At 49.8% G+C, this 27,069-nt stretch overlaps 1 protein-coding gene across 3 annotated transcripts; it reads left to right on the top strand.

Annotated features, from left to right (window-relative positions):
• Nucleotides 1-276: 276 nt before the first annotated feature.
• Abcg8 (ATP binding cassette subfamily G member 8) lies at nt 277-25,640 on the top strand. Of its 3 annotated transcripts, XM_045137680.1 has the most exons (14): nt 277-339; nt 5,216-5,339; nt 5,871-5,895; nt 11,521-11,699; nt 15,350-15,588; nt 16,590-16,722; nt 16,808-17,077; nt 19,808-19,970; nt 20,053-20,133; nt 21,690-21,889; nt 22,884-22,960; nt 23,535-23,802; nt 25,285-25,412; nt 25,503-25,640. In XM_045137680.1, the coding sequence occupies exons 1-14, from the start codon at nt 277-279 to the stop codon at nt 25,638-25,640; spliced, it is 2,088 nt and encodes a 695-aa protein (XP_044993615.1). The 3 variants fall into 3 exon arrangements, with proteins under 3 accessions (XP_044993615.1, XP_044993618.1, XP_044993617.1); XM_045137683.1 differs by lacking the exon at nt 5,871-5,895 and having other exon boundaries at nt 5,216-5,317; nt 11,543-11,699; XM_045137682.1 differs by lacking the exon at nt 5,871-5,895 and having other exon boundaries at nt 5,213-5,317; nt 11,543-11,699.
• Nucleotides 25,641-27,069: the final 1,429 nt, after the last annotated feature.

The raw sequence follows: 27,069 nt of genomic DNA, 5'->3' as shown, positions 1-27,069 counted from the left end.
TGGAGTGCCTCGTGAAGCAGCAGGATAATGATTTGGACGCTGATGACATTATCTGATGTACCTTTAACCAGTGTGTCCTTATCTTGACAGTGGGCAGAACACACAGTGTATTGGTAGAAGGGTTTGCCAGATTGGAATGCTGGGAGAGAGGCTGGCGCAGAGAAGGGAGGCCCAGGTGGCTTAGCTTTAGGAGACAGAGACCGAACGCTGGCCTGGCAGGCAGCAGCCAAGGTCTTACCAGGAACCTCACAGTGGGGTGCAGACCTCAGAGGCCCCATGGCTGAGAAGGCTCCAGAGGAGACCCAGCTGTGGAAAGAAACTGCACCCCAGGATGACTCAGTAAGTAACCCCTAGTTCTTTGGTCCCGAGGCGTGCAAACTGGTCTTTTCTTTCCTCCCTTGGAAGCGATGGTCCTAATTTATTACCTGGCCCACAAGCAAGAGCAAGAATTGGCCACAGGGCCCAGGAGGCCTCTGGTATCACTTCCTGCCATATAGTTTGCTCTTAAAGGGAGATCATGTTCTTGTGTATGATGTCAACTAATTTTGAGTTTTCTTTAAAATATTTTTTATTTATTTGCAAGCAGAGAGAGAGAGAGAGAATGGGCACTCCAGGGCCTCCACCTGCTACAGATGAACTCCAGATGTGTGCGCCCCCTTGCGCACCTGGCTTTTTCCCATGGGTGCTGGGGAAATGGAACCCCAGTCCTTAGGCATTGCAGGAAAGCGACTTAACTGCCGGGCCATCTCTCCAGTCCTGATTTAGAGTTTTCCGGTTGAGATTCCTTCACCGAGGCCTGCTCACACATCACAGGGTCTCTTCCGGTGCCTCCTCTGCCCATGTGGCTGCCAGGCCAAGAATCTCTGTGGCGGTAACGTGAGAGGTGTGACAGGGTAGCAGATGGCTTTTGAAAGAACGCGGGGCATGGAGCAGCCGTGCGGGACAGCTGGAAGGAACAGGCAGAAACCAGGTGTCCAGGAGGAGGGGGTGGGAGGTTTTTCTCCTTCATTTAACCAGAGAAATGTTTCCGTGATAAATGGCCTTTGACCGGGGGGAGTGTGGCTGGGGCTTGAACCAGAAGGCAAGCCCATCTCCATCCCCTTCAACCCAACCAACTTTCTTTCTGCCTGTTGGGGAGATGGAGAAGGAAAGAGAGACAAGAATGAGATTCGCACTTCTAATAGGGAAGCCACAGCTCCCCCCCCCCCCCAACTCTGGCCCAGATAGAGCTCTTTGGGATTGATTTAGCCATGCCTGGGAATCCACCACTTCTGGTTAATTCTGCCCCCCGCAGCAATGAACAGCTCTGCTACTTGACGCGGCTGACTCCTCTGGGGAAGTGACCGGTGCCATCTGCAACTGCAATGCTCACAGGCTTATAAAGTCAGTGGTGACCTTGGGGGCTTTTTTTTTTTTTTGTCCTGCAGGTCACCACCGCAACATGAGAGGCAATGAGCTTTCAGACCCTAACATCCAAAACTGCACACAGGCCTGGCAACTTACACATTCCTTTTCTTCATTTTCATCACTCTGGGTTGCCTCAGGATGATCTGCCCCTAGATCTGTCTGTGGGGCTTGGAAGATAACAATGGGAGTCATGTGCCTTATGTCTGGATATTCAAAAGCCTGTCAATCAAGCTAAGAACTGCTTAAAGAAAATCTCTCCTGTCTTCTCACCTTGGCATGCCTTCCTTGCAACCCCGGGAGGGTGAGGCGTACATTCAGAAAAGCGAGGGCTTTTCTAGGAGGTTCTAGGGCCTCTTGGAGTGGCAGGCGACTGTGGTGACATGAAGGAGCTGGATTTAGTCCATGCCATAACCTGGCTCCTTCTCTACCCACTCAGCTCTGTCTCGCTCTACAAGGAGCTCAGACAGTGGTCACTCATTGTGCCCAGTGCACATTGCAGACATACCTCCCACAGACAGATGCCGCCCATGGCATTGGGGGGAGGGTGCCCACTTGAGTGGTACTATCCGCATTCCAGAGGATAGCCTGGGAGGAAGGATGGGATTGGAACGAGCTGCACAGGGTATTCTGGCTTTGAGTGGCAGAAATGTCTGTGTGTGCGGTCTATACATTCTTCACATTGCAGACAAAAGCAGAACCACCCCCCCCCAAAAAAAGGCTGGGCCGCAACAGAGCTGGGTGAGGTGTGATCTTCAGGAGTGCTTCCGAGACTGGGGGCAAATCCTTTGCATCCTGTGAGCCACCGTCCTCAGTCACTTCCTCCAAGAAGCCCACCTATCTATTCTCTGTGCTCTCGAGTTTTCCTTCTTGTCTCCTGAATTTAATCAGAAGCTAACGCAAGGAGAAATTACACTGTGGCGCAGCAGGAGCTGAGCTGGATACCTACAAATAAACCTGCTTGTGCTTTTTTGGGGTGTCAGCTGTCAGAAATTCAAATGATGTTCTGACAGTCACGCTGATTAAAATGTCAGCCGAATAGATGTTTAAGTGTTGGAAAAATACAGAGAATTTGTCACAACCTCGGGAAGATTCGATCCGATCCTTCCTGGGTGCCGAGGAAAATATTTTAAAATGGAACAGAAGTCGTTCCCCAACCCAGACGTGAAATTTCTTCTCCCGAGAACTGGGCCATTCCGTGTAGCTCTTGGAAGGTCGGCCTGTTCATAGAGGTTGAGGTCAATGGGACTCAGAGCAAAGAACCAGGCAGTGCTCAACCTGTCTTCCGCTTTGTCCCCTCTGTCCCCCTGAGCACCAGAGCCCCCGCCCCTCTCAATCACAGTACAGTGCCTTGAGACACCTCCCCACATTGTTTCCAGAGTCTGAGTATCTGTCCTTCCATCCCCAGCCCTAAATCAAATGTGGGCATCTGTGGGCCAGCAGAAGCTGTTTCTGGGATAATATTCATTTTATTTTTTATTTATAAGAGAGAGAGAGAGGGCTGGAGAGATGGCTTAGCGGTTAAGTGCTTGCCTGTGAAGCCTAAGGAGCCCGGTTCGAGGCTCGATTCCCCAGGACCCACATAAGCCAGATGCACAAGGTGGCGCATGCACTTGGAGTTCATTTGCAGTGGCTGGAGACCCTGGGGCACCCATCCTCTCCTCTCTCTGTCTCTCTGCCTCTTTCTCTCTCTGTCTGTGTGTCGGTCTCAAATAAATAAATAAAAATGATCAAAAAATATGTTAAAAAGAGAGAGAGAGAGAAAGAGAATGGGAGAGCCAGGGTTTCTAGCCACTGCAAAGGAACTCTAGGCACATGTACCACCTTGAGCATCTGGCTTTCTGTGTGTATTTGGGGGACTGAATCCAGGTCCTTAGGTTTTTCAGGCAGGTGCCATAACCTTTGAGCCATCTCTCCAGCCTCCCTGGGGTAATTGATATCTGAAAGCAACTGGCTAATAGTTCCCTCCTATAGATATTTGCTTGAGAAACGATACAACAGGGCGTCCACGCATTGGCCTGAGTCCCTGAGCAACCAATAGAAATTCCTGATTGAACAAGGAAATGGAAAATCTAGGTCCAGCAGGTGGTGGTTGATAAAGGGAGCGTCGGGCAAGGGTAAGCGGGAGCCCAGCAGCTGCCCAAGCCTTGATCTCCCCGGGAGCTCTCCAGGGCAAGGACCTCTCTCCTCTTCTGCCCTCACCTCTCCCTCCTGCTTGGAAACTCAGCAGCTTGGGGGGGGGGGAGGGGTCAAGGTGGGAGCGGATTCAGGAATGCTATTCATGGGCTTGCGCTCTCAATTTGAAAACATACTGTGAAATATTCCCAACACAGTCCATTTACACAGGGAGTACGCACCTAACATCCAATCCCAATAGCTCTGTAATCCGCTCACCCCACTCTGCAAAAGCGTCTCCCCTATTTCTCACCTGTTTCCTAGATCTAGCCCCTCACCTGAATTGGAGGTTTTCTCCTCCCATTTTTAAAAAAATTATTTTATTTTTATTAAGTTATTGGAGAAAGAAGGAAAGAGGGAGAGAGAATGGGCACGCCAAGGCCTCTGGCCACTGCAAATGAACTCCAGATTCATGCACCGTCATGTGCCTCTGGCTTACGTGGGATGTGGAGAATCGAACCTGGATCCTTGGGCTTCGCAGGCAAGCGCATGAACCGCAAAGCCATCTCTCCAGGCCCTCATAACTGTACAATCAGTGATTATGAACTGTGTTTATTGTACTGTGCTGGAGAATTCTATAACTTACTTGTCCCACCTGTGTTTTGGTGCTCAGTAGCTGGCCTTCCCCCAGGCCCACTTGCTGTACCCTTTTTCACCTCTAGAGATGGCATATTGCTCTCTAAAGGGTTTGTTTGTTTGTTTGTTTGTTTTGGTTTTTTATGGTTTATTCATTTATTTGAGAGCAACAGACAGAGAGAGAGAGAGGCAGAGAGAGAATGGGCGCGCCAGGGCCTCTAGCCACTGCAAATGAACTCCAGACGTGTCCGTCCCCTTGCGCATCTGGCTAACGTGGGTCCTGGGGAATTGAACCTGGGTCCTTTGGCTTTGCAGGGCCTTAACCATTACGCCTTCCCTCCAGCCCTCTTTTTTTTTTAAAAAAAAATTATATTTATTTATTTTATTTGAGAGAAAGAGAGAGAGAAGCAGATAGGGAATGAGGGACAGAATGGGCACACCAGGGTCTTCAGCCACTGCCAATGAACTCCAGATGCCCCCTTGTGTATCTGGCTAGCATGGGTCCTGGGGAATCAAACCTGGGTCCTTTGGCTTTGTAGGCAAATGCCTTAACCACTAAGCCACCTCTCCAGGCCCCCAAACGTTCTCTTGCTGCTGGCTGGTTCCCTCACAATTCTCTGTGTAAAGTGTCACAGGCACTATGAAGCCAGATACAGGCCAGGGAAGGTCAAATGGCACTCAGTCTGGATTCTTTTTTTTTTTTACTTTTTTGAGGTAGGGTCTCACTCTAGCTCAGGCTGACCTGGAATTCACTATGGAGTCTCAGGGTGGCCTCGAACTCACGGCGATCCTCCTACCTCTGCCTGCCGAGTGCTGGGATTAAAGGCTTGCACCACCACGCCCGACTTGGCTCGGGCTCAGGCCCGCCAGTCTGAGGCTGAGAGACGGAAGAGCTGTGCCCTCCTCCACGATCCCGTGTTCTCCAAGCCCTGGGGCACCGCCTGCATAAGCCCACCTCCCGCAGATGTGGGGTCTCGGGCTCACTGTCAGCAGCTGTCCCCGCCTCTTGGGTCCCTACATCCTCTGAGGAAGCCCCTCAACCTGTCATGTCCCCCAGCAGGGCCTCCAGGACAGCTTATTCTCCTCTGAAAGTGACAACAGCCTGTATTTCACCTACAGCGGCCAGTCGAACACGCTGGAGGTCAGAGACCTCACCTACCAGGTAGGAGCCGGTGACTCAAGGAGTGGAAGGGGCAGGGGACAGGCAGACAATAGAGTCCAGTGGGAAGATGGGTCATTCTATAGGCCTTCTGCCTCCACCACTACCCCCCGGCCCCGTGGATGGAGCCCTGTCACTCTGGGTATGAACCCCGTTGGGCAGCTGGACGTGAGAGGCATGGGGAGGGCTGGCGCTCCTCTGAGGATGCGAGAGCTCCTGAGAAAAGTCTCTGGGATTCTTAACTTTAAGTGATAAAATAATTTTAGACCTTTAAGAAAGTAGCGGGGAGGGCTGGAAAGATGGCTTAGCAGTTAAGGTGTTGGCCTGCACAGCCGAAGGATCCCTGTGCAATTCTCCAGGACCCACGTAAGCCAGATGTGCAATAGGGCGCATGCATCTGGAGTTCATTTGCAGTGGTTGGAGGCCCTGGTATTCTATATATTTCTCTCTCTCTCTGTCTCATGAATAAATTACAAACAAAAATAAAAAATCAGGGCTGGAGAGATGGCTTAGCGGTTAAGCGCTTGCCTGTGAAGCTTAAGGATTCCGGTTTGAGGCTGGATTCCCCAGGACCCACATAAGCCAGATGCATAAGGGGGTGTATGTGTCTGGAGTTCATTTGCAGTGACTGGAGGTCCTGGTGCACCCATTCTCTCTCTCTCTCTCTCTCTCTTCCTCTCTCTGCCTCTTTCTCTCTCTCTCTCTCTCTCAAATAAATAAATAAAAATAAAGTTTAAAAAAAGTAACGGAGGTTGGAAGATGGTTCAGTGGTGAAAGGCACTTGCTTGCAAAGCCTACTGGCCCAGGTTCAATTCCCCAGTACCCACGTAAAGCCACATGTACAGTGACACATGCATATAGGGCTGGAGAGATGGCTTAGCAGTTAAGCCATTTGCCTGTGAAGCCCAAGGACCCAGGTTCAGTTCCAAAGGACCCACATAAGCCAGATGCACAAGGAGCCCATGTGTCTGAGGTTCGTTTGCAGTGGCTGGAGGCCCTGGCATGCCCATTCTCTCTCTGTCTCTATCTGCTTGCAAATAAACAAATAATATTTTTTAATTTATTTTTTTATTAACAACTTCCATGATTGTAAACAATATTCCATGGTAATGCCCTCCCTCCCCCCACTTTCCCCTTTGAAACTCCATTCTCCATCACATCCCCTCCCCCTCTCAATCAGTCTCTCATTTATTTATTTATTTATTTATTTGGTTTTTCAAGATGATAGGGTCTCACATTGGTCCAGGCTGACCTGGAATTCACTATGTAGTTTCAGGGTGGCCTCAAACTCTTGGCAATCCTCCTACCTCTGCCACCCGAGTGCTGGGATTAAAGGTGTGCGCCACCATGCCCGGCCATCTCTTTTATTTTCATGTCATGATCTTTTCCTACTATTATGATGGTCTTGTGTAGGTAGTGTCAGGCACTATGAGATCATGGATATCCAGGCCTTTTTTTGTCTGGGGGGAGCACATTGTAAGGAGTCCTGCCCTTCCTTTGCCTCTTACATTCTTTCTGCCACCTCTTCCGCAATAGACCCTGAACCTTTCGAAGGTGTGATAGAGATATTGTAGTGCTGAGCACTCCTCTGTCACTTCTCCCCAGCACTATGATGTCTTCTGAGTCATCCCAAGGTCACTGCCATCTTAAAAGAGAAGGTTCTCTACCAAAAATGAAGTAGCATTAATATATAGGTATGAACATTAAGAGAAGTTCTTACCGGGCAGTTTGATGAGCATAGTATATACATTTAGCCAGACAGCAGCAGACGTTACACCCCTAGGGCTCATGACTACCCTTGTTGTAGGTTTTCAGTATCAGGGATATATTCCCTCCCATGGAGTGGCCTCCAGTCCAATTAGAGGGCAATTGGTTTCCACCATGACAGACGTGCCACTATTGCACCTATTGGCTCATTTGGCCTGGTATAAGGCTTGCAGTGTCCACTGTTGAGTATCTTCACTGGTGATTTTTCTCTCTCCCATTCAACTGCATACAGAATGGCTTCTTCCAGCTTTCTGTCAGCTGGTCTACAGGGAGGAGGTTATCAGCTCAGTTCCAGCAGGATTTCTCAGTGGCCTTGCAGCCCAAGTATGTGGAGTCTTCAGCAATAGGGTCTTACCATCTATTTCTGGTAGGAAAACAAAGGTCTTGGCAATGGCCTGTAATGTTTTGGGGGCATCAGGGACCTCCTTGGCCAATAACTCACTGGAAGGTATCCCATCCCTGGCACTGAAAATTTTCTAGCAACAATCTATGGCTCCTGAGTGTTCCATTGTCCAAAAAAGTAGGTTTCTGTATGATTTATTTATATCCTCTTAGATTTTGATTAGCCCTCCCTCCACCTTTCCTTTACTCAATCTCTTCTTCTTCTGTCAGAAGCTGCCTGGAATGGTGTGGTGACCCTATCTCAAAAAAAAGACCCAAAAATATATATACATATATATGTATATACATATACATCTATTACATATATATGTTTGTTATAAATGTATATGTATATATTTGTTATAAAATATATTAATATAATTATTACATATAATCTAAAAAGTAACTAGGAGGCTGGGAAGGTGGTTCAGTAGGTAAAGTTCTTGCATGGAGTCCTTGCTGATACCCAAGGTATTATTTACTTATTTGAGTGAGAGAAAGAGAGAGAGGGAATGGGTTCACCAAGACCTCCAGCCAGTGAAAACAAACTCCATATGCATGTGCCCCCTTGTGCATCTGTCTTACATGGGTCCTGGGGAATCAACCTGGGGTCCTTTGGCTTTGCAGGCAAGCACCTTAACCACTAAACCATCTCTCCTGCCTCGAGGTATCTTGAGCTGTGCCAGGACCTGAATTCAGAGCCCCAACACTCATGTAAAAAAAGAGCTGGACATGGTGCTATATATCTATATTATATATTATATTATATTATATTATATTATATTATATTATATTATATTATATATCTATAATCCCAGTATTAGGGGAGACAGAGACAGGGATCTTGGGGTTTGCTGGCTAGGCAGTCTAGATGAGCAGTGAGCTCTGGGTTCAGTGAGAGACCTTGTTTAAAAAATAAGGTGGAAGCTGGGCGTGGTGGCGAACGCCTTTAATCCCAGTACTTGGGAGGCAGAGGTAGGAGGATCACCATGAGTTTGAGACCAGCCTGAGACCACATAGTGAATTCCAGGTCAGTCTGGGCTACAGTGAGACACTACCTAGAAAAACCAAAACAAATAAATAAATAAATAAACAAAAAATAAATAAAAAAAAAATAAAAATAAGGTGGAGGGTTGGAAAGAGGGATTAGCAGTTAAGGCATTTGCCTGCAAAGCCAAAGGACCTTGATTCGATTCCCCATGACCCATGTAAGCCAGATGCACAAGTTGACACATGCGTCTGGAGTTCGTTTGCAATGGCTGGAGGCCCTGGCATGCCCATTCTCTCTCTCTCTCTCCCTCCCTCCCTCCCTCCCTCTCCCTCTCTCTCTCTCTCTCTCTCTCTCCCTCTTTCCCTCTCTTGCTCTCTCAAATAAATAAATAAATAAACAAATAAAATATATACATAAGGTGGAGCCCAGTGTGGTGGCACCTGCCTTTAATGCCAGCACTCAGGAGGCAGGGGTAGGAGGATCACTGTTAGTTTGAGCCCCCTCCCCCGCCAAGACTATATTATATAGTGAATTCCAGGTCAGCCTGGGCTAGAGTGAGACCCTACCTTGAACCCCCCCTTAAAAAAAAACAAGGTGAAGAGGATTGAGGAAACCACCCAGTGTTGACCTAAGGCCTATCTATGCACACAAGTGCACACACCCACACACGTGTACCCACATGCACATGAATACACATACACATGCAAAAAAAGTAACAGAGGGCTGGAGAGATTGCTTAGTGGTTAGGTGCTTATCTGCAAAGCTAAAGGACCCAGGTTCAATTCCCCAGGATCCACATAAGACAGATGCACAAGGGGGCGCACGCATCTGGTGTTTGTTTGCAGTGGCTGGAGGCCCTGGTGTGCCCATTCTCTCCCTCTCTGTTTCTATCTCTCTCTCTCTCTCAAATAAATAAATATATATATTATTTTTTAAAAAGTAACAGAATACGGTGTTTCACATATCCTTTGTTCAATTTCCCCTAAGGTTAATATATTTTAAACCATAGTATAATCATCAAAACCAAGAAATTAACAAGGTTATTAATGAAGTTATAGACTTCCTTGAGATTTCATCCATCTATCTACCTACCTACCTATCATCTTTGTAAAATGTATTGTCCCCGTTGCTTAAAAAAAAAAGTCCATGGGCTGGAGAGATGGCTTAGCGGTTAAGCACTTGCCTGTGAAGCCTAAGGACTCCGGTTCAAGGCTCGATTCCCCAGGACCCACGTTAGCCAGATGCACAAGGGGGCGCACACGTCTGTAGTTTGTTTGCAGTGGCTGGAGGCCCTGGTGTGCCCATTCTCTCTCTCGCTCTCTGCCTCTTTCTCTCTCTCTCTGTTGCTCTCAAATAAATAAAAATAAACAAAAAATTTTTTTTAATTTTTAAAAAAAGAATGCAAGAAACCAGATGTGGTGGCTCACATCTATAATCCTAGCACTTGGGAGGCTGAGGTAGTAGGAAAATCAGACCTTCAAGGCCAGCTTGGGCTACAGAGTGCATTCCAGGTCAGCCTATGTTAGAGTAAGGCCCTTCCTCAAAACAACAAAACAAAACAAAACATCCAGAATATAAGGCAGAGATTCTCAGGAAAGCCCTTCTCAAGAACCCCTGTGCCTCATCTTCCCAGGGTGGGGCGGGGGAGACCCAAGTGCAGCATGATAGGGCCTGGAATGGTGAACTTCAGAGGCCCAAGTCTGACTTCCCGTGGGTGTGCGCTAGAACCAAGTCATGAGCCCCACCCTGAACTTTCTCTGCTCTGCCGCTTAGTAGCCAGGTGACGTTGAATAAGTTACTTAACCGTTCTGAACCTCACCCATAAAACAGAGTATAGGGCCTGGAGAGATGGCTTAGCAGTAAGGCCCTTGCCAGCAAAGCCAGAGGACCCGGATTGAATCCCCCAGTGCCTACATAAAGCCAGATGCACAAGGGGGCGCATGCATCTGGAGTTCATTTGTGGTTCCTAAAGGCCCTGGCATGCCCATTCCCTCGAGCTGAGTCTTTCTCAAATAAATGAATGAATAGATAAATATTGCTGGGTGTGGTGGTGCATGCCTTTAATCCCAGCGCTTGGGAGCCAGAGGTAAGAGGATTGTGTGCGTTCGAGGCCAGCCTGAGACTACATAGTGAATTTCAGGTCAGCCTGGGCTGACACCCTACTTTGCAAAACCAAAATAAAATAAATAAATATTTTTTAAAGATTATAGTAACACCCATACTATATTTATAATGAAGATTGAATGGAATAAAGATTAATGGTATAAAGTGATTAACATAATGCGTGTATATGGTAAGCATCAATAACTAGTTTCTCTTCTGCTATTGCACACATGTTTTTTTAACTTGAGTTTGATCCTCTTTTTTTGTAATATCTTGTTTTTATTTATTTATTTATTTATTTGACAGAAAAAGAGGGAGAGAGAGAGAGAAATGGGTATACCAGGGCCTCCAGCCACTGCAAACAAATTCCAGAAACGTGCTCCCCCTTGTGCATCTGGCTAACGGGGTCATAGGGAATCAAACCTGGGTCCCTTTACCTTTGTAGGCAATTGCTTTAACCACTAAGCTATCCCTCCAGCCCTCTTTTTTTTTAAAGATTTTATTTTTTATTTTTTTATTTTTTTGTTTTTCAAGGTAGGGTCTCACTCTAGCCCAGGCTGACCTGTAATTCACTATGGAGTCTCAGGGTGATTTTATTTTTTATTTATTCACTTACTAGAGACAGAGACAGAGAGGGGGAGTGAGAATGGGCACACCAGGGCCTCTAGCCACTATAAACGATCTCCAGATGCATGCGCCACCATGTGCATCTGGCTTACGTGGGACCTGGGTCCTGAGGCTTCACAGGCATGCGCCTTAAGAGCTAAGCCATCTCTCCAGCCCTAGCACACACTTTCCAATCGCCTTATCTGTAAACTCCAGCAAGATGGTGGGGGCCCCCTTCTATGTTTGGCAGGACCCATGGGGGCCCACGGGGTGCCTTGAGTGTTTTCAGCAAGGGTGTGTCCCTTAGGAAACAGGAGCTCTGAAACAGAAGCAGCGGAGGCCTTCTCAAAGCATTCAGCTCTCCCGCCATCTTCCCCCAGGTGGACTTGGCCTCGCAGGTGCCTTGGTTTGAGCAGCTGGCTCAGTTCAAGATACCTTGGTTGTCCCGCGACACCAAGGACTCCAGTGAGCTGGGCATCCAGAACCTGAGCTTCAAAGTGAGGAGCGGGCAGATGCTGGCCATCATTGGGAGCTCAGGTAGAGCCACGGGCCGCTGGCCTCTCTCCCTGGGATGCAGGATTTCCTTGAGCCGTGGGTGCTGCCCGCGGAACTCTGCTGACCGGGACAGCGACGCGGCCCAGCGGCCGAGAGGACAGGTCCCAGGTCAGACAGCCCTGGCCTCGCGTGACAGCCCCCTCCACTCACTAGCCGGTGGCTGTCACTGCTGGGAACCGTGAACGTGCAGCACTCCTGCCTTTAGTTGACACTTGAGCTGCAGGATCCCAGGTGGCTTCAGAACATAATGTTCTTTTTTTTTTTCAGGGGTTCTTCCAACCACAGGGTTCTTGCTCAGGTCGCTCCCTCCACAGTGAAATTCGGGTCATGGCCAAACAATGACTCCGCACAGCCCTCTGCCCCTTCTCCCCCTCCGCAGTCCTAGGGCAACCTTCAGCCCCTGCAAAGAGCCACATTCTTTTTTTGTTGTTTGTTTTTCGAGGTAGGGTCTCACCCTAGCCCAGGCTGACCTGGAATTCACTATGGAGTCTCAGGGTGGCCTCGAACTCACGGCGATCCTCCTACCTCTGCCTCCCGAGTGCGGGGATTAAAGGCGTGCGCCACCACGCCCGTCTGAGAGCCAGATTCTTGGAGTATCTCAGGCAGTCAGTCACTTCTGTGGGACACATTCATCGCAGCTGAGCTTGGAGAATATAGTTTTTTCGCTTCTTTTTTTTTTTTTTTTTTTTTGTGCTCGCCTTACTCCCTACCAGGATGGAAAGCATTTGTAGAGGGAGATTTTCAAATTCTCATTCTTCTAAAGTGTCCTTTTGTGCATGTGCACACACACACACACACACACACACACACACACAGAACACACACACACCCGCCTACCCACTTTTATTTGATACACAAAGATTCCAATCTAGAAAAGCTGAGAGAATCTCCTGAGGACACGCATTTAAAGTAGAACTAGATCTTCAACTTGCTATGTCTCCCTGGGACAGTGTTAACCAGAGCACTTGATTCCTTTCAATTAATCATTTCCAGAGGAAGAGATTGCTCAACGTTTTGAACATTTGTTCCAAACTTTTTACACTCTCCTGATAGGGAAATTGTTTATTGTCTAACCAAAGATCAAATGAGCTATGGTGTGTAAACACACTTCGTAACTGAAACAACATGCACACTCATTCAGTCCCTCCTACTTTGACCCTGGTCCTCCCATTCTGGCCTAAGTAAGAAAAGTATTTTGTTTTTGATTTTTTTTTTTTTTTTTTTTTTTGAGGCAAGGTCTCATTCTAGCACCAGGCTGGCCCTGAACTCACGATGATCATTCTGTCTTAGCCTCCTGAGCTCTGGGACTGAAGGCATGTGCCCGGAGAGAAAAACAAAAATCTGTTTTGATTTATAATATCTGCTAGCTCTTCCTCCTGAATTGGGCATCTACAGGGCAGATGGGCCATGACTTAGAGTCATCATGGGGAAGATTTTTGTCCATTGTGATCCTCTAGCTGACAGCATTGCTGATAGGTGAAGTTCAGAGGTGGAGAAGCAAGTGTTGAATATTATCCAGATTCAGTGATGCTTGGCTTCAGTTTTGCTCAGCTGAAATTATTAACATGATTTTTTAAAAATTTTGTTTGTTTATTTTTATTTATTTATTTGAGAGTGACAGACAGAGAGAAGGAGGCAGAGAGACAGAGAGAATGGGTGCGCCAGGGCCTCCAGCCACTGCACATGCCCCCTTGTGCATCTAGTGTATGTGGGTCCTGGGGAATCGAGCCTCGAACTGGGGTCCTTAGGTTTCATAGGCAAGCGCTTACCCGCTAAGCCATCTCTCCAGCCCGACATGATTTTTTTTTAAATGGTTATTGTTATTTTCCTGAGATGTTACACACACATATACACACTGATGGCAGATAAAACCAGCGTCAAGCAGTGAACTTCCTCTATAGAGTCAATGATGTCAAAAAAAAAAAAAAAAATCTCCAATTCATGAAGTTCCTGGTGGGCAGATAGCACCCTCTTTACAAAGGTCTTGAGTTCCCATATATTTTCCCCTCTAGTTTAGAGATAGTCTCCCCAAATGTAGGAGACACACTCCATTGGAAAAACTGCCCACTTTTTTTTTTTTTTTTTTTGCCACAAAGTTCTGCTTTGGGAATGTGTCTTCTCGGCCACTGACTGGGCAGTCTCCTGGTCCGTGTGAACGTTGGCAAAGTTGCCTGTACGCCAGTGTCTGAGACTGAGCAGGGATCAGGGCTGAGCATCCTGCCCTTTGATTTCGCTCAAGGATGCCAGCCCAGCTTCTCACTCCTAGGTGAGACATATTCAGCAAGCAGCTTGCAAGCTGCTTTTATTCGGAGCCTATGGGTGGTGTGCAAGAAGACCACATGCAAAAAGCCTTTTGGATTTTGCACGGGGTGCTATGGGACTGCCTACACACAGCATGTGACATGTGGCAAGGAGGTTTTGGCATATCCAGTCTTTTTCTTTTTTTCTTTTTTAGTTTTTCGAGGTAGGGTCTCACTCAAGCTCAAGTTGATCTGGAATTCACTATGGAGTCTCAGGGTGGCCTTGAACTCACGGCGATCCTCCTACCTCTGCCTCCCGAGTGCTGGGATTAAAGGTGTGCGCCACCACGCCTGGCAGCATACCCAGTCTTTATACTGTCTATTGGCACTTTTCTTTCTTTCTTTTGTGGGTTTTCAAGGTAGGGTCTCACTCTAGCCCAGGCTGACCTGGAATTCAGGTCAGGGTGGCCTTAAACTCATGGCAGTCCTCCTACCTCTGCTTCCAAAGTGCTAGGATTAAAGTCATGTGCTGCCACACCTGGCCCTTCCTTTTGATTTTTTTTAAAAAATTTATTTATTAGAGACAGAGAGAGAGAGTGAGAATGGGCGCACCAGGGCCTCTAGACACTGCAAAGGAACTCCAGACACGTGCGCCCCCTTGTGCATCTGGCTTACGTGGGACCTGGAGAATCGAACCAGGGTCCTTACGCTTCGCAGGCAAATGCCTTAACTGCTAAGCCATCTCTCCGGCCCCCTTTTGATTTTTTTTTAAAGAGGGTGGGGAAACGATTGTTGAACAATGAGAGAAGAATGTCAATACAAAACCTAGGTATACACAATCTTTAGAATCAGTTCCTGTTTTCTTTTTTCTCTCTTGTTTCTCAGAATTGGTTGTATTTTTTTAAAGGTAACCTATGAATAAATATTCCAACTCAGTTGTTCCCACAAAGCCAGCTTCTGAGCCAAACATGATGATGGCTTGTTTGCCACCCCCCCCCCACACACACACACAAAAAAAGAAAAGCTATACTTCACAATGCTATTAACCCAAGCCTTGCTTGGGGTTAGCAGTGGGAGGGGGAAAAAATGCTCCAGACATGCGGCAGTGGGGACTCCAGTCTTTTCTTGTCATGTGGCCATGACCTGAGATTCCCCACAATCCGTGTATTTCCCCTCTCCCGATCACTCACAAATTGGCTACAGAAGAGAAGTCCTGAGAGTGGAGTGTTGGGTTGCCCCTTCCAGATCTAGGAGCGGTGCCACATTCCCTGAACCTTGGTCACGTGGGCAAGGACAGAGCACCGTGGGTGCTGGCGAGTGTGTGTGTGTGTGGGCAGGCGGTTGGTCCTGCCAAGGCTGCGTCCTCAGCGACATCTCCGGTGGCTTTTGCAGGCTGTGGGAGAGACTCATTGCTAGATGTGATCACCGGTAGGGACCACGGTGGCAAGATGAAGTCCGGTCAGATCTGGATCAACGGGCAACCCAGCACGCCTCAGCTGGTGAGGAAATGCGTGGCCCACGTGCGCCAGCAGGAGCAGCTACTACCCAACCTGACTGTCCGGGAGACCCTGGCCTTTGTGGCTCAGTTGCGCCTGCCTAAAACCTTCTCTCAGGCCCAGCGTGACAAAAGGGTAATTAACTGGCTAGGTCACCGGCTCCTGGGGTCTGAGAAGCCAGTACCTTCCTCTCTTAGTCTTTCCCTCCTCGGGGGTTCAAGACACAGACAGCCCAGTGGGAATTGTAGCACCCCAGCTCTCACCGTTTGCCTGCAGGGCAGTTGCCAGGCATGTGATGAGTCTGAGTTTATAGTTGTCTTACGTATTTTCTGGTATTACACGTGGGCAAGAGCCAATCGTCTGGTCCTTAGCACTGGGCCCTGTTCCCCATCCATGGCCTGGGATGTGCAAGGTGAATTTGTGCAGAAGGTGGGACAGGAACCCCTAGGGGCAATAGATGAAGAGCCAAGCCAGGGCTGGAGAGATAGGTGGCTTAGCGGTTAAGCGCTTGCCTGTGAAGCCTAAGGACCCCAGTTCGAGGCTCGGTTCCCCAGGACCCACGTCAGCCAGATGCACAAGGGGGTGCACGCGTCTGGAGTTCGTTTGCAGTGGCTGGAAGCCCTGGCAAGCCCATTCTTGCTCTCAGCCTCTCTCTATCTCTCTCTCTCTCTGTTGCTTTCAAATACATAATTTTTTTTTTTTTTAAAAAAAGAGCCTAGGCAGCTTTTTTTCATTTTTTTGTTTTTTCAAGGTAGGGTCTCACTCTAGCCCAGGCTGACCTGGAATTCACTATGTAGTCTCAGGGTGGCCTCGAACTCAGGGCAATCCTCTACCTCTGAGATTAAAGGCATGCACCACCATGCCTGGCTAGCCTTTTTTTTTTTTTTTTTTAATATATTTTTTGTTTACTCTTCTTTATTTGAGAGCGACAGACAGAGAGAATTGAGGGGAATCGAGCCTCGAACCGGGGTCCTTAGGCTTCACAGGCAAGCGCTTAACCGCTAAGCCATCTCTCCAGCCCCTGGCTAGTCTTTTGTTTGAAGACACCCCCCCAGCAGGGGGCCAAAGACTCTGTATAATGTGGTCCCAACCTATGCAGCTGGTGGGGCCCTCACGCCTGGACTTGCTGTCCCCAGGTGGAGGACGTGATCGCCGAGCTGCGGCTGCGACCGTGTGCCGACACCCGCGTGGGCAATACGTATGTGCGTGGGGTGTCTGGAGGTGAACGCCGGAGGGTCAGCATCGGGGTGCAGCTGCTATGGAACCCAGGTGAGGTCGGGGAGCCCAAGGGGCCCAGGGCAGCTCTCCGCCTGGCTGGCTAGTGGTCATCGGGTTCTTTGGGCCATCCTGGCAGGGATCCTCATTCTGGATGAACCCACCTCCGGCCTGGACAGCTTCACGGCCCACAATCTGGTGAGAACCTTATCCCGGCTCGCTAAAGGCAACAGGCTGGTTCTCATCTCCCTCCACCAACCTCGCTCGGACATCTTTAGGCTGTTTGACCTGGTCCTCCTGATGACATCTGGCACCACCGTCTACCTGGGGCCCGCGCAGCACATGGTCCAGTACTTCACCGAGATCGGCCACCCGTGTCCCCGATACAGCAACCCAGCCGACTTCTACGGTGAGCGAGCGGGGCCAGCGACTGGTGCGCAGTCCCCACAAGAGCAAACCAAAGCACCCGCCAGACAAAAATAGAACAAAACAAAACAAAACCACTTGTTGGAAAGGTCCAGGAGACAGCCAGGTGTGGTGGCGCACGCCTCTAATCCCGGCACTGGGGAGGCAGAGGTAGGAGGATCGCCTTGAGTCCGAGGCCACTCTGAGACTCCATAGTGAATTCCAGGTCAGCCTGGGCTAGAGTGAGACCCTACCCAAAAAAAACAAAACAAAAAAAAAAAAAAACAGGGCTGGAGAGATGGCTTAACAGTTAAGGCATTTGCCTGCAAAGCCAAAGGACCCAGGTTCGGTTCCCCAGGACCCACGTTAGCCAGATGCACAAGGGGGCGCACGCATCGAGTTCGTTTGCAGTGGCTGGAGGCCCTGGCACGCCCATTCTCTCTCTCTCTGCCTCTTTCTCTGTCAAATAAATAATAAACATAATAAATAAGCATAAATAAATAATAAACACAATAAATGTCAAATAGGGCTGGAGAGATGGCTTAGCGGTTAAGCACTTGCCTGTGAAGCCTAAGGACCCCGGTTCGAGGCTCAGTTCCCCAGGTCCCACGTTAGCCAGATGCACAAGGGGGCGCACGCGTCTGGAGTTCGTTTGCAGTGGCTGGAAGCCCTGGCGCGCCCATTCTCTCTCTCTCCCTCTATCTGTCTTTCTCTCTGTGTCTGTAGCTGTCAAATAAATAAATAATAAATAAATGTCAAATAAATGAACAAACAAAAAAAATTCAGGAGAGAAACTGTCTGGCCTATTGTGAGGAACCAGGAGAGGCAGCCCAGCAGGGGGGAGATCTGAACTGGTCCATCTACACAGGCGCAGTGCTGGAGATGAGGACCCAAATGAAGCAGTTTCCATCAGTGTTGTGCTTCCGGGCCGGACAAGTTAGGAACGGTGGGCGCTCTGCAGGAGGCGGGGCCCTAAGCCAGGGGGCCTCGATCCATTTCTGCAGCCGTGGTCTTTCCCCAGACGATGGGAAAGTGGATTTCTAGAGTCAGCAAGCCACCAGCGGGTCTTAAGACTGTGCCCTGGTGCCCCACAGTGGCAGGGAGCATGCATAGGCGTGGGGTAGAGGGGTCCAGAGGAGCGGACCACAGCTCCAGGCTTATGTTGGCTTGGCTAATTATTATTATTATTTATTTACTTATTTATTTTTGGTTTTTCAAGGTAAGGTTTCACTCGAGCCCAGGCTGACCTGGAATTCACTATGGAGTCTCAGGGTGGCCTCGAACTCACGGCGATCCTCCTACCTCTGCCTCCTGAGTGCTGGGATTAAAGGCGTGCGCCACCGTGCCCGGCTCGCTCGCTCGCTCGCTCTCCATCTTTTCACAGAGGGACGACGGAGCTAGGAAGGTTAAACACTTGGCCTTCTGTGGTAGAGCCACAGCTGCGGGACAACAGAACCGGGATTCCCCGCGTCTGGGCGCAGCCGCTGGCCTTGACTGCTGCCCATGCTGCTCAGGTTGTCCTCCGGGAATCCTCAGCTCCCCGCAGGAGGACGGCCTCCGCCCTGCCCCGTGCACTCACACACACCCTCAGTGAACTCACGAGAAGGTCACTCTCTTCCTCCCCGGTCTCCTGGCTTCCTGCCGGGTATGTCATGCGCTGGCCAATGTCCTCAGATCAGGGGCCAGAGGACACCTTCCAACCTGGCCAGCGGGGAATAATTGAAGTAAAGCTGGAGCTCAAAGCTAAATGACCATGACAGACATGAACTTTCTTTCTTTCTTTTTCTTTTTCCTTTCTTTCTTTCTTTCTTTCTTTCTTTCTTTCTTTCCTTCCTTCCTTCCTTCCTTCCTTCCTTCCTTCCTTCCTTCCTTCCTTCCTTCCTTCTTTCTTTCTTTCTTTCTTTCTTTCTTTCTTTCTTTCTTTCTTTCTTTGTATTATTAGTCAGGAGAAGTAGTAGTAGGGGTCTTGCCTACCGGCCTTGACCCTCACCAACCACGGATAAGGACTACTTCTCTTCGTACAGGTCCTGGAGGTGGCCAGAAAAAATGTGGCATTACAGCTATAGCCTTGCACAGAGGGAACACCCGTGGCTTTTTAATGTCCTTCTCACACACGATCCTGTCTTGAACTATGCAATGAAAATGGAAGAAGGGAAAGAGACCCTCGGCCATGCAGGGACCTGGAGCCAGCTGCGTTTAGGAAGGGGGTGGGGTTGGCCTTTGCAGACATTACAAAGACCCTCGAGGGCGGGCAGAGCCCAGGAAGAGGAGGACCATGGGGAGGGGGGCTGCCCTGCTGCAGAGTGGCATCCCCTGAGATTCAGGAGGTGGTTCGCCCAGTAGCCTTGGCTCTCTGGCAAGCTGGACTGCCTACACACTTCCCCTGGGGTAGTGTTTGTGAGCAAGGGCGGGGAGGATCCCTTGTCCCCCCCCCCCCCCGGCTGGCTGCTTCTGAGACCACGTGATGAATTCCCTGTGACAGGCATATCCATCCGTGTAGCTGGAGTCAGAGCCCATGGCGGAACTGTGATGAGGCCTCAGGCTTCAAACACTTGTGCTCTGTGTTGGGACGCCCCTGAAACTGAGATTGGCAGGGGGGGTGGTGACTGGGACCATGGCCTCTGTTATTGACCACTTCCTGACCCATGGGCCTCCTCTGAGGCATCAGTGTCTCAGAGTCCCCGAAAGCTGACAGGTACCAGATCACCTACGGCCCCGTCCCCTCTGCTTACAGTGGACCTGACCAGCATCGACAGGCGCACCAAAGAACAGGAAGCGGCCACTATGGAGAAGGCACGGTCACTTGCGGCCCTGTTTCTAGAAAAAGTGCGGGATTTTGATGACCACCTGTGGAAAACAGAGGAGAAGACCCCCGATGTGGGTGGCTGTGCAACCAGGTACAGTGGGGCCCTGGCTGGAGGGTGGGAAGCCCCCATAGCAGGTACCCCACCAACCTGACTGCATACCGCCTTCCAACAGCCCGACCCTCCCAAAGGACACTGACTACGGGACGTCGGCTGAGCTGCCCGGGGCCACGCAGCAGTTTGCCACTCTGATCCGGTAATTAGCTCTCGTTCACGCCTAACTCCCTGAAGCCTCAATGGTATTAAGCCACTCCTCTCCAAAGTGAATTTGAAGAGGGCGTGGAGGTATAATTGTTTGAAAACCAGCATCCTCCAAACTAGCATAGCCCTTGCGTGACACAGAGCATCCCACTACTCTCAGTGTCAAAAAAAAAAAAAAAAAACCCACGAGGGTTAGAGAGATGGCTTAGTGGTTAAGGCCTTTGCCTGCAAAGTCAAAGGACCCAGGTTCGATTCCCCAGGACCCACGTTAGCCAGATGCACAAGGGGGCGCACGCGTCTGGAGTTCGTTTGCAGTGGCTGGAGGCCCTGGCGCGCCCATTCTCTCTCTCTCTCTCTCTCTCTCTCTCTCTCTCTCTCTCTCTCTCTCTCACCACCCCCCATCTTTGTCTGTCAAATAAGTAAATAAATAAAACATGAACTTGGCTAACTGGCGCTGATCGAGGAAATGGCATAGGGTTCTTTGTGAGGGACTCCAACAACGTAAGAGAATGTAAACTGGAAATGGGGACAGTCTGTTGCACCAGGCTAAAGAGAGCGGGGACCCTGATCTGCGATGCCCCCTCTAGTGGTAGGCAGGGTCATTCCAGTAGCCAAGCGGGGTCATGCTGCTTAGTAGCCAGCTTCGGCGATTTAGAGTCATGCCCCGCCACCCTCTCTACACTCAGTGTAGCAAAATACTTCATTGAGTCCAGTCCATCTGAATAGCCGCCTTACCTGTGGGCTGTTGCTATTATAAGCCTCGCTGTGACGAACACCGTCGCCCCGCACAGCTTTACAGTCGGATTGATTTTTCCATTAGTATAATTTCTGTAAGTGAAAGTGCTTTTGAAGATAACGATAATAGGGCCGGGCGTGGTGGCGCACGCCTTTAATCCCAGCACTTGGGAGGCAGAGGTAGGAGGATCGCCATGAGTTCAAGGCCACCCTGAGATGACAGAGTTAATTCCAGGTCAGCCTGGACCAGAGTGAGACCCTACCTCGAAAAACCAAAAAAAAAAAAATGAAGATAATGATAATAAATCATTGCTGGATGGGGCGGTGCGTGCCTGGCGTCTCAGCACTGGGGAGGAAAGTGAGGCAGGTTCAAGGCTAGCCAAGGTTACACAGCCAGACCCTGACTCAAGGCAAAAATCAAAAGGCTGGGTGTGGCAGCTCGTAGCTTAAATCCAGCACTTGGGAGGGCAGAGGTAGGAGGACCACTGTTCAAGGACAGCCTGGGACTACAGAGTGAGTTCCAGGCCAGTCTGTGCTAGACCGAGATCCTACCTTGAAAAAAACAAAAACAAAAACAAAACAAAACAAAAAGTCAAAAAAAAATTAATAATGAGGCATTCGGTACCTGCTGCAGGAGAGATAATTTTGCCAGTTTTAGTGTTTCATCATTATACTGTTTAGTTGGGTGTTACTTGTCCCCATTTTACAGATGAGAAAAAATGAGGCTCCTAGGGATGACATGACATTCCTAAGGTCATAGTACTGGCTATGCTATGCTTTCTTTTGCTCTCTCTCTCTCTCTCTTTTTTTTTTAAGTCGCCACATTTCCAATGACTTTCGGGACCTGCCAACCCTGCTCATCCATGGGGCAGAGGCCTTCCTGATGTCCCTCATCATTGGCTTCCTCTTCTACGGCCACGATTCCAAGAGCCACTCGTTTGTGGACACGGCCGCCCTGTTGTTCATGATCGGAGCCCTGATCCCTTTCAACGTGATTCTAGACGTGGTCTCCAAATGTGAGTTCCCGCTTCCCCTTGCGAGGCCGGCTTCAGTCCTCCTCTGAGCCCCCGGGACCAGGGCTTTGCAGATAATTGCACCATGGCTGGGAGATAAAGGATACTGGTTTTCAAAGTCTGCACGTGAACATTAGTAGGCAGATAGAAGCAAATTATAGCCTCTTAGCTGTTTCTGCCTGAGCAGGATTTGTACTTTTAAAGCGATGAACTGCAACACCTGGAGAACTCCCCAAATACTCAGTTTTGATGGTTTCTCTGGGTCTGTTTATAAAGTAAAAATAGAACCACTTCTCCTTCACTCCCTACCCCTGCCTGTGCTCGGGATTGAACCTATGGCCTGTGCTTTGTGGGCAACCTCATATGACTGTTTAGTGTAATATCAATTTATTAAGAGATGCAGCTGGGTATGGTGGGACACGCCTTTAATCCTAGCACGCGGGAGGCAGAGGTAGGAGGATCACCGCGAGTTCAAGGCCACGCCGAGACTACAGAGTGAATTCCAGGTCAGCCTGAGCTAGAGTGAGACCCTACTTCACAAAAAAAAAAAAAAAAGCCAGGCATGGTGGCGTACGCCTTTAATCCCAGCACTCAGGAGGCAGAGGTAGGAGGATCGCCATGAGTTCAAGGCCACCCTGAGACTACTTAGTGAATTCCAGGTCAGCCTGTGGTAGAATGAGACCCTACCTCAAAAAAAAAAAAAAAAAAAAACGAAACAAAAAAAGTTTTAAAAAAACAAACAAAAAAAGGTAAATATATATATATATATTTTGCCGGGTGTGGTGGCACACACCTTTAATCCCAGCACTCGGGAGGCAGAGGTAGGAGGATCGCCATGAGTTCGAGGCCACCCTGAGACTCCATAGTGAATTCCAGGTCAGCCTGAGCTAGAGTGAGACCCTACCTTGCAAAACAAACAAAAACAACAACAACAAAAAAGAGATACAACACTGTAGAGAATTTTCATTCATCCGTTCCTTTCTCCTCCCACTTTTAGGTCACTCGGAGAGGGCAATGCTGTACTATGAGCTGGAAGACGGGCTGTACACCTCTGGTCCGTATTTCTTTGCCAAGGTGACTATTCGGGGCCGAGGACCTTCTGTAGTGTGAAGAGAGCGGAAGGACGCTGCAGAAGAAGCGTGGACTCAGGCTGCATAGTCGCAGACTGTAGCCACCACGGTCTCAAAAGTTTCAGAGACTTGGTATTTATTTAATAGTCACCAGAAGGCCAGGACTGTGAATCACAGTCAAGAGTGACACTTTCCTGGCGGACGGCAGCAACCTAACGAGGAAGAAGCGGGCGATAGCAAAAGCCAACAGTACCTCTTGTCCAGAGGCCTAGAGCAGGCCAGCCAGGTGTTTCTAGAAAACAGGGAGCTCAGAGAGGTTATAAGCCTAGGCAGGGGGACTTGAGGTATGTCCTCAGAGAGCAGGAGCTTGCTGGCTGCCTCACCAGGGCAACGATTCTTAACTGTCCCCACAGGGGCAGCGGAAGAAAGGCCCACTTGGGGTGGCGGGGTCGGGGGGGTGTGGTGGGGGGGCAGGGGAGAAATAGTGGTCTTGTGGGGTCGCAAACCATTTAAACGTTTTCAGACAATGGCAAACGAAAGCGTTGGCTCTGTGTCCCAGCGAGGGCTGTGCTTTGCAGATCCTAGGGGAGCTCCCTGAGCACTGTGCCTACGTCGCCATCTATGGGATGCCCATCTACTGGCTGACCAACCTGCAGCCGGGCCTGGATCCCTTCCTGTTGCACTTCACGCTCCTGTGGCTGGTGGTCTTTTGCTGCAGGACAATGGCCCTGGCCGCTGCTGCCTTGCTGCCCACCTTCCACATGTCCTCCTTCTTCTGCAACGCTCTCTACAACTCCTTCTACCTCACTGGGGGCTTCATGATCAATCTCAACAACCTCTGGATCGGTGAGGCCTGTTCCACCTGACCTGGTCATTCATCTGGAGGGTCTGGGGCGGGCCAGTTAGGTCCCGATGTGCAAAACGAGCAGGTTCCAAGGCTGGCAAGCAGATGCCTTTGCCAGCTGTCTTGCAGGCTAGTTTTTTATTTTTTTTGTTTTTTTGGAGGTAGGGTCTTACTCTAGCTCAGAGCTGACCTGAAACTCACTATGGAGTAGTCTCAGGCTGGCCTCGAACTCACGGTGATCCTCTTACCTCTGCCTCCCGAGTGCTGGGATTAAAGGAGTGCACCACCACGCCTAGCTGCAGGCTAGCATTTTTAAAAAAGATTTATATTTATTTATTAGAGTCAGAGAGGAAGAGAGAGAGAGAGAGAGAGAGAGAGAGAGAGAGAAATGGGCGCACCAGAGCCTCTAGCCACTGAAACGATCTCCAGATGTGTGCACTGCCATGTGCATCTGGCTTACGTGGGACCTGGGGAATCAAATCTGGGTCCTGAGGCTTCGTGGGCATGCACCTTAACCGCTAAGCCATCTCTCCAGCCCTTGCGGGCTATTTTTGACACTTCCTCTCTCGCGTACCCAGAAGTCACACAGACTTCCTCCCTCAACACATTCACCAGTGAGCCAAACCAATCCTGTCTCCTAAAGTGTTTCTGAAATGTCCACCCCCCACACCGTCCTCCGGGCAGCGCTGACCCCCATCACAATAGTCTAGTCTCTGTAATGTGAGCCTTTCCCAGTGTTCACCAATGAGGGTTGAGTCTTGAAGGGCCAAGTTCCCACCCCAGCTCTGCTCAGAGCCTGTCTCGGCTGCCGCCGCCTCCTGATTGGCCGTAAACTTTCCAGCACACTCCATCCTTTCACCCAGACCCTGTCTCTGGGCACACCATTGCCCACGCTCCATGCCATCCCCCCGGGGTTGGCCTTGCCCCACATCTGGGCAGGCTCATTGCCTCCCAGTTCAGTGTCCTGCAGGGCCAAGAATCCCTAGCAGGTGGCGGGCGCTGCTGACGGTTCAGTGAGACCCAGCACAGGTGGGCAGAAAACCTAGTGAGGTGACATTCGAGAGCTGCTCAGGCTGCCAACCCCGCAGCCCTTCAGCCCTCCCTCAGTCTCAGTCCCCATGTTCAGCTGCCACCCTTGCCCCTTGGTCCTTTCTCCCTTTCTTGCTCCTCAGAGAAGTCACCTTCCCTGAGCCAGAGCCACCACGGCCCTTCCCTCTAAGGGAGCACCCGGGGTGCAGGACTCGGACATAGAAAAGGCAGTGGTCATGCCGGGCATGGTGGCACACACCTTTAATCCCAGCACTCAGGAGGCAGAGGTAGGAGGATCGCCGTGAGTTCGAGGCCACCCTGAGACTATATAGTGAATTCCAGGTCAGCCTGGACCAGAGTGAAACCCTACCTTGAAAAACCAAAAAAAAAAAAAGGGCAGTGGTCACGATGCCGGTGGATCACGAGGCTCTTGCTGTCCCCCCGTCACCCCCCAGTGCCTGCGTGGATTGCCAAGCTGTCCTTCCTCCGGTGGTGTTTCTCGGGGCTCATGCAGATCCAGTTCAGCGGGCGTCCTTACATCGTGCAGCTGGGCAACATCACCATCTCCGTCTCGGCAGATGAAGTAAGTAGTGGAGAGCCCGGATTCTAAGGGAGAACGACCAAGTGGGGCCAGCGTCCCTCACTGAGCTTCCCCGCGGGCCTGTGTCTTCAGATCCTCGACTCCATGCACCTGAATTCCTACCCGCTCTACGCAGTCTACCTCATTGTCATCGGCATCAGCTGTGGTTTCCTGTTCCTGGACTATCTGTTCTTAAGGTTCATCAAACAGAAGTCAAGTCAAGACTGGTGATGCAAGCCCAGGCTCTGCCCGCTGCGGGGCCTCGGCAGACCCCTTTGCCTGGCCCTGCCTTCTCGAGGACGGTGATTGCTCGACAGCCGCCCCAGGGTGCTGCAGTGGCACGGGTCAGCCACAGGATGGCAGTAGAATATAAAGACAGTTAAAAGGGATTTCTGCTCGCTGGCTGGGGGGCTTGTGATCAGTTGGAAGGAAACCCTTGCTTGGTGGCACCTACCGCGTTGCTAACTTATTTCCTTGGCTACGCCTTTACGTAGTCAACCCAGCCTAGGAATGGAAACAATATAGGTAGGTGGACTTAGGCGGGAGTTCCTGGGACTCAGAAATGTTTAACTTCCAGTGTTCTCCTCTCTCAACATGAAAAGTGGCCAAAAACATACTGGGTGCGCAGTTATCTCCTCTTTCTGTGTGTAGTCACGGAGTCCAAAAGTCGAAGTGAACAATTAAAAATTCAAATTCAATGAGCGTCTGCTCTACGTAGACGTGGTGTGAAATATTGTACGTGTGGGCTGTCGCATTTGTTCTCAGAACAACCCATTGAGGTGAACAGCAGCCTGTTTTATAGGTGAGAACATTGAGGCCCAGACAAATTCCATTTTCTTTTTTTTTTAAATATATTTTATTTATTTATTTGAGAGAGAGACAAAGGAAAAGAGAGAGAGAGAGAGAGAGAGAGGAGGGAGGGAGAGAATGGACATGCCAGGGCCTCCAGCCACTGTAAACGAACTCTAGATGCATGCGCCCCCTTGTGCAGCTGGCTTACGTGGGTCCTGGAGAATCGAACCTGGATCCTTTGGCCTCGCAGGCAAACGCCTTAACTGCTAAGCCATCTCTCCAGTCCCAAATTCCATTTTCTCTCTTTTTTAAAAAAAAAAAAATATATATATATATATATATATATTTAATTATTTATTTGAGAGAGGATGGGCTGCCAGGGCTTTCGGTCACTGCAAACAAACTCCAGATGCATGCACCCCCTTGTGCATCTGGCTTATGCGGGTCCTGGGGAATTGAACCCGGATCCTTTGGCCTCGCAGGCAAATGCCTTAACCACTAAGCCATCTCTCCAGTCCCAAATTCTCTAGTGACATAGCAGCATTGCAGTGGGGTCAGAAGAGACACTGAAGCCTTTACGAGCTAGACAGCAAAAAGGCCAGGCCTGAGCCACGTGTAAGGCTTCCAAGTCCAGAAAGCCTCCAGGGATCGTCCGCTCAGCCAGGCCTCAGAGTTGAACACGCTGGTCCTGACTGGGTCTCAGCCCCTTCCTTGAACTGTTCACAGTGGCCAGGGGTTGCGTTGGTGTGGGAGTTGCATGCTTCCTGCTTGTGTTGAGAGCCACCTGACCCAAAACAGGTACACTGCGACCGGAGGGGATCATTGCCAAAGGAAAATAAGGGTGTGGGACCCAAAGAAGCAAGGAGAT

This window comes from Jaculus jaculus, chromosome 18 (genome assembly GCF_020740685.1).
Source record: "Jaculus jaculus isolate mJacJac1 chromosome 18, mJacJac1.mat.Y.cur, whole genome shotgun sequence".
NCBI classification, from domain to species: Eukaryota; Metazoa; Chordata; class Mammalia; order Rodentia; family Dipodidae; genus Jaculus; species Jaculus jaculus.
Note: the sequence above shows the minus strand (reverse complement) of the source record. Positions and strands in the feature narration are given on the sequence as shown.

Excerpts from the sequence above, each read along its gene's own strand:
- Abcg8 (XM_045137680.1), top strand. The coding sequence starts at position 277 with ATGGCTGAGAAGGCTCCAGAGGAGACCCAGCTGTGGAAAGAAACTGCA. Across the intron at positions 16,723-16,807 it reads GCAGCTGCTATGGAACCCAG|GGATCCTCATTCTGGATGAA; the intron begins GTGAGGTCGGGG and ends CCATCCTGGCAG. Across the intron at positions 22,961-23,534 it reads GTCCGTATTTCTTTGCCAAG|ATCCTAGGGGAGCTCCCTGA; the intron begins GTGACTATTCGG and ends TGTGCTTTGCAG.